General features: G+C 37.0%; 2 protein-coding genes across 2 annotated transcripts; one reads left to right on the top strand and one right to left on the bottom strand.

Moving 5' to 3' along the window:
- Positions 1 to 1,087: 1,087 nt before the first annotated feature.
- On the top strand, positions 1,088 to 1,342 carry LOC143550897 (putative copper-transporting ATPase HMA5). Its single transcript, XM_077041455.1, has one exon. It carries the CDS (start codon positions 1,088 to 1,090, stop codon positions 1,340 to 1,342), a length of 255 nt encoding a protein of 84 aa, XP_076897570.1.
- A 1,977-nt stretch (positions 1,343 to 3,319) lies between these two features.
- LOC143550893 (tubulin beta-2 chain-like) lies at positions 3,320 to 6,486 on the bottom strand. The gene is made up of 3 exons (XM_077041453.1): positions 6,087 to 6,486; positions 4,833 to 5,102; positions 3,320 to 4,045 (listed from the first exon to the last, which is right to left on the bottom strand). Exons 1-3 carry the CDS (start codon positions 6,478 to 6,480, stop codon positions 3,360 to 3,362), a joined length of 1,350 nt encoding a protein of 449 aa, XP_076897568.1. The 5' UTR covers positions 6,481 to 6,486; the 3' UTR covers positions 3,320 to 3,359.
- Positions 6,487 to 6,991: the final 505 nt, after the last annotated feature.

Genomic DNA, 6,991 nt, shown 5'->3' on the forward strand with positions numbered 1-6,991 from the left:
AATAGCAAAACGATTAAAACAAAAACTTGAATAAACCCCCGTAACACGGGAGAAGCAAACTAGTGCGTAATATTTGAATAACAATCACCAAAGAAAAAAATGAACTATTGAGAATTACACCGAGTCTAGATTGTTGACAAAAAGAAAATTCACACGAGACCACTTTTGTAATTAAACTGAAACATTGAGTAAGATTTATTTGCTAACTAATAAGAAAATGGTGCAATAGCATTATGACAGTATCGTATATAAGTGACACATTAAAGATATAATGTACACAATGTTGAACACACTACATAACAAAGAAATTTCACACCAATCTAGTATTGTAAATAAATTAATCATCAATTATAAGGTGTATGCTACGTATTTGTTATCACACCTTATGTGTTATACATTAGTTATTTTGTGTATTCCTTGCATTTGTTTCATAGTAATCATACTTTAGTATGCATAACGTATGTATTAGTTATGATATTTTAGTGTATACATTCCTACATGAGCAACATATCTTAGTACACTTCATGTATTATTGTGTACAATGCATATGTTAATGATAATAATTTAATGTGTATATTGATGCAAAGATTACACACGCATTTTTAGTATGACGTATCACTAATAGATACAGTGCATAAACATTCTTGGGTTAAACTGGTGACTAGATACCACGTGTCATTAATTATAATTCAGTGTATGCATTGATGATAACATTACACATGTTCACTTCATTTTCTTGCGTTATTTTCTTATTTAGTTTGTTCTTGGTTACTTTGAGTCTAACCTTTTTAAGAATAGGTTTCAACTAAACGCGTATTCTCTTCAAGTTCACGTTGAGCTAAAATTAAAAAAATAAATCACACTCAGTTTCGTTTAAAATTGACTTTTGACCGTATTCACATTACGATGAAAATGATCAATAAAGTCAAATGCATACGATACCCGCGCAAATATTGTGCTAACTGGGTCCCACATATTCATCCAATACGCAATCACCGTTACATACATTTTCATTCAAAGCAATCTGCTTTTACAAAAATAGTAACCTTACTTGTGATCATCAAACAAACTTCAGTTTGAAGCAAAAATGGGTACCAAGTTATTATCACTGGCGTGCATACGGGGTGCGGGTGATGGATATTCACCACGGCCGCACTACCCGTCTATGCCAAAGTACCCGAAGGGAGCTTTGGTGGATGTGGAAAGCAGTATGGTTTTGTTTTCGGTTAGTGGAATGACGTGTTCGGCGTGTGCTGGATCGGTGGAGAAGGCGGTGAAGCGGCTGCCAGGGATCAAGGAGGCTGTTGTGGATGTGTTGAATAATCGAGCTCAATTTTCTTAAGAAGAGTGAAGTTGGGTTTTTTTTTCTTTTTTTTTTTTGAAAGTTTATCTAGAAAATTAATGTTATGGATTGAACCATTACAAACAAGGTATGAGACTTGTCTCACATAGCTGTATGGACAATTGATGTGGCGTTTATAGGCCAAATGGGTTCCTCGCCCATCATATTTGGGCTGCAACAACTTAATTACCAAAAGAATGTGTTAAAAATATTTATTAAAATAGGGTTTGATGGTTCTCGCTCATTAATCACTTAATCTATTAACTGGTGTTACAAGTTTACATACGTAGTCCTTATGTGTAAAATGACTTAAATACCCTATACTTAACAGAAAAAAAATTAACAAATCTAATATCAGAGGCTGATTGGTTACATATTTCAAACGTCATAGGTTCAAATGTCAAAAGATTGGCTTTAAACGAACGGAACGTTCTTATAAAAGGAGGCCAAGCATTAGAAAGTGCACACAAGGTCAGTTTAGTCATTTCATCCTCCAAAAGCAAGTCCGTGAGCTCTTTATGGGCAAAGTGGACAATATTGGTTGATACGGTTCTTTAAATATTAGAGTTAGGCAACATTGAAGTTTACTTCATTTATGCAGGTGGATTGCATCGTGTTTGATAAAACCGGGACTCTTACAATTGGCAAGCCACTAGTTGTTAACACGAGATTGTTAAAGAACATGGCACTTAAAGAGTTCTATGAATTGATTGCTGCAGCTGAGGTACATCTTGTTCATCAAACACAATTTAGTTTTACTTTAACATTTGACTTTGACTTTGACATTTATTCACATGTTTTAGGTGAATAGTGAGCACCCTTTAGCCAAGGCCATTGTCGAATACGCCAAGAAATATAGAGGAGACGAAGAGAACCCCGTTTGAGCCGAAGCACAAAACTTTGAATCAATAACTGGTCATGGCGTACAGGCTACAAAGAAATAATAGTGGGAAATAAAAGTTTGATGTTAAAGAAAAACATTGGTATCTCAATTGATGCTGAAGATATTTTGGCAGAAATTGAAGACTTGGCTCAGACCGGGATTCTTGTGTGTATAGATGGTCAACTCACTGGAGTTCTTGCCATTTCTGACCCGTTAAAGCCAAGTGCTCGCGAAGTGATCTCTATACTCAGGTCAATGCAAGTCAAAAGCATAGTGGTGACTGGAGACAACTGGGGAACAGCGGGATTGATGATGTCATCGCCGAAGCAAAACCGGAGGACAAAGCAGAGAAAGTGAAGGAGTTACAGGTTTCTGGAGACCTTGGAGATACAAGGAATAACAAGTGTTTGAATGATTGTAAATAATTAAAGATAAGTGATTTTAAATAACCGAATGCAGTTTGTTTTTTTAGGGTGGCCAACATAGTTTTGGTATGTGCATATGTATTAACGGTACTTCTAATGTACTAGTTAGTGTACAAAGCTTTTGTTAATTTGTTTATATCGTTATTGGGTCTTAGTACTTTAAACAAATACATGTTTAGTTTATGTTTGGACCCATTAGGGTAGTGGCGAATGGATCGGATGCATGGTAAAATTGGCATACACTATTATAGGATGAGGGTGGTTGATTGGTTGGAAGTTATATTCATAACCAGATGAAATGATTATCCAACAATCGTTCCAATCTCAAACAATGTGCGGTTCGTTCTACTTAAACAGGGTTTGAAACATCCTGTGGTTAACCACAATCACTTTCAATTTATCAGTTCAAGAGTTCATCTTGTTCTTGATTTTGTATCCAAGCATCAGAAAGCAGTTCAAGATTAAAGGGCCATCAGTGGTAAACAGTACACTACCAAGTTGCATGCTATATTGTACATTATGTTGCAGAAACAGTTCACTACTAACACACCAACTCAAACATACAAAATTAAAGAAAGCACCACTCAATACTAACCTATATAAACTTAATCACCAATCAAATCCAACAAAACTTACACTAAAACACCAAACTTAACCTAAGAGTCTAAGACACAAACACCAGCATTACTAGTATCACATTTTATTTATTTCATGCCTCTTCCTCGTACTCGCCACCTTCTTCCTCTTCTTCGTACTCACCTTCGTCATCAGCAGTGGCATCTTGATACTGTTGATACTCGGAAACCAAATCATTCATATTACTTTCCGCTTCCGTGAACTCCATTTCATCCATTCCTTCACCCGTGTACCAATGCAAGAAAGCCTTCCTTCTAAACATAGCCGTAAACTGCTCACTCACACGCCTAAACATTTCCTGAATCGAAGTTGAGTTTCCAATAAACGTGGACGCCATTTTCAATCCAGTCGGTGGAATATCGCAAACTGTTGACTTCACATTATTAGGAATCCACTCGACAAAGTAAGACGAGTTCTTGTTTTGTACATTAATCATTTGCTCGTCCACTTCTTTTGTGCTCATTTTACCACGGAACATAGCCGAGGCAGTGAGGTACCGCCCGTGTCGAGGGTCAGCAGCACACATCATGTTCTTGGCGTCCCACATTTGTTGGGTGAGCTCGGGAACGGTTAGGGCCCGGTATTGTTGGGACCCACGAGAGGTTAATGGTGCAAACCCAACCATGAAGAAGTGGAGCCTAGGGAATGGGATTAGGTTGACTGCTAGCTTGCGAAGATCGGAGTTTAGTTGACCGGGGAACCGGAGACAGCAAGTGACACCGCTCATTGTGGCGGATATCAAGTGGTTCAAATCTCCAACTTTAACAAAATAAACAAACAAACTTACCCACCCGTATCAAGTATCTAAACGGTAACAAAAACATAATTATAAATTAATAAATCATATCATAAGTTTTGTCATATGTAGCAAATAATTGTTATCAAAATGTTCAGATAGAAAGTTATTATTTTTTTATGTCATTAAAATGTTGAGATAGAAAGTTTTTATATATTTTTATGGGTTTCCTGTGATATCAAGAAACAAACCATGTGAAAGGCTGAATCATGACAACTTTTCTTTATGCCCGTAAAAAAAGGAATCTTTGCGAGAATCACATGACATGAGTTGCCATTCACATGTGACTTGAAGACCACAACACTTATGCTTTGACTCACTACATTACAACTAAAATATCATTAACCCAAAAACCTGAATTAATTTCAAACTGAATAGTTTAACTTTAAATGACCCACTAAACGAGTTAGTGGTTCGACATGTTTGACAAAAAGGGTTAGACATGTCAACCCAAACATTGCAACCACGGCCCGTCTTTTAAATGGGTCAGATATGCCAAACCAAAACCTGATTTTTTTTTTCGTGTCATGTCAAAAATTGGCACCCCTGTACTACATAACACAATTTTGAGTTTTTACCCAAAAGTACATGTGGATTGTAATAATGATTCTATCACGGACACAGTGAATTTATTCAGATGTCTAGTAAAAGAGGTTGTTTTAAATCATTAAGAAACAAGTACACTTACTAAATGCAACTTTGAAATGTTTAATCTTTACAATTAAATGAACAAAGCACAAGCAGACTTACAGCTGGGAGTGGTGAGCTTGAGTGTCCTGAAACAGATGTCATACAAAGCCTCATTGTCAAGAACCATACACTCATCCGCATTCTCAACCAATTGATGCACCGAAAGAGTCGCATTGTACGGTTCCACAACCGTGTCCGACACCTTAGGTGATGGGAAAACCGAGAAAGTAAGCATCATCCGGTCCGGATACTCCTCCCTTATCTTGGATATTAACAAAGTCCCCATACCAGAACCCGTCCCACCGCCCAATGAGTGGCATACTTGAAACCCTGTTACCAAACACCGGTAAAACAGAATCTAACAGTCAGTTGATAACTTCATATGCTAATATCCAATTTTTTAACTGGAAAGTGAAAATTGAAGCAGGATATGTAAAGCGGATCTAGGGGTGTGCATTAAACCAAAAACCAATCCAAACTTGAACGCAACAAAAACCGACAGTCTGGTTTTACGTTTTTGCATAAGCTAAACTTTGGTTTCATTTTGGTTTTGAATGCAATAACAACTTAAAAAACCGAACCAAACCGAACCCAATTTAAGATTTTCATTTCTTATTTTAAACTCTACATAATTTATTAGAAATTAATAAATACTCAAACCCATATACTTTAACCCACAACCCAAATGTTTTAATGTTCAACTAATTATTAATTAATATATTTAAGTAAAAAATTATTATTTTGAGCCACCTTTTATTTCGGCTCAAAAAGTTCAAGTACAAATGGTAAAACCGAGAAAACCAAAACCAAACACTAAAGGGGTGTTTGGCCTAGCTTTTTTAGCTTTTTTTTACAAAATAAGCTTAATTTAGTGTTTGGTTTAGCTTTTTAAGCTTATGCTTATAAGCTTATATAAGCTCATTTAGAGAAGCTTATGTGAAGATGGTTTTTTAGCTTATTTGTAGAAGCTTATTTGTTTAAAATTGTATGTTACTCATTTTCTCTCAAATGGTGATGGATTAGTAATTATTGGAGTAACTTATTAAGACACATAATTAACTTATAAGATATAAGCTAATCCAAACACTTGAAAATAGCTTATTAAATAATAGAAAATAAGTTGTAAGCTAATTTAAAATATAAGCATAAGCCAAAATAAAAAAGCTAGGCCAAACACCCCTAACTGACACCAAACAGTTTATAAAAACGTGAAAACCAAATATTTGGTTTTTGGTTTGGTTTTAACCCAAAACAGCCCAAACCAAAAACCCGAAACCGAACCCAAACCAAAAAACCCGAAAGCGAAGAGTTTACCTTGCAGGCAATCACAGTTCTCGGTTTCTTTCCTGACAACATCAAGAACCGAATCAATAAGCTCTGCGCCTTCCGTATAATGGCCTTTGGCCCAGTTATTACCCGCACCCGACTGCCCGAACACAAAGTTATCCGGCCGGAATATCTGTCCGTACGGACCGGAGCGGAGACTGTCCATGGTGCCCGGTTCAAGGTCCATGAGAACGGCGCGTGGCACGAACCTCCCGCAGCTGGCTTCGTTGTAGTAGACGTTGACACGCTCGAGCTGGAGGTCCTGGTCGCCGTTGTAGCGGCCGGTGGAGTCGATGGCGTGCTCGGCGCAGACGACCTCCCAGAACTTGGCTCCGATTTGGTTGCCGCATTGGCCGCCTTGAATGTGGAGGATTTCTCTCATGGTTTGATGGAGGTTCAAGATGATGAGTGTGTGTTTTCAGGTGAATTAGGGGGAGTTTGTTGTTTATATATAGTGGCTTTTTTTATTTTATTATTTTGTTTTAAGAGGGAGATTTAAATGTTTATTTCTTTTTTTGGAATCACATGCTTCCAATATAATAATAACCATACAAGAGCATTCCCAACTCAATTTTTACATAGCAAATGGTAGGGCTGGCGTATCGTGTATACCTGTATACGATAAGACACGAACATGAAATGGGTATACATGTACACGAGATGAAAACTTATCGTGTACATGTAACCCAAACACGGACATGAACCTGTTAATACATGGTATATACGATAGTAGCTGTTTAGAAACACATATTTGACAACCTTTTAGCGAAACAAAAGTCGACGAAAGTTCATAAAATTCTTCAAATAAAACATAAATGATGAACGGAACTAGAGGCGACAGGTGATAGCCTGCTAAAGAAATTCCGTGTGAATTGGAGGCGACGGGTGAACGG

This window comes from Bidens hawaiensis, unplaced genomic scaffold, assembly GCF_021521415.1.
Source record: "Bidens hawaiensis isolate Kalapana, Puna unplaced genomic scaffold, B.hawaiensis_p1.1 tig00016197_1, whole genome shotgun sequence".
Lineage (NCBI taxonomy): Eukaryota > Viridiplantae > Streptophyta > Magnoliopsida > Asterales > Asteraceae > Bidens > Bidens hawaiensis.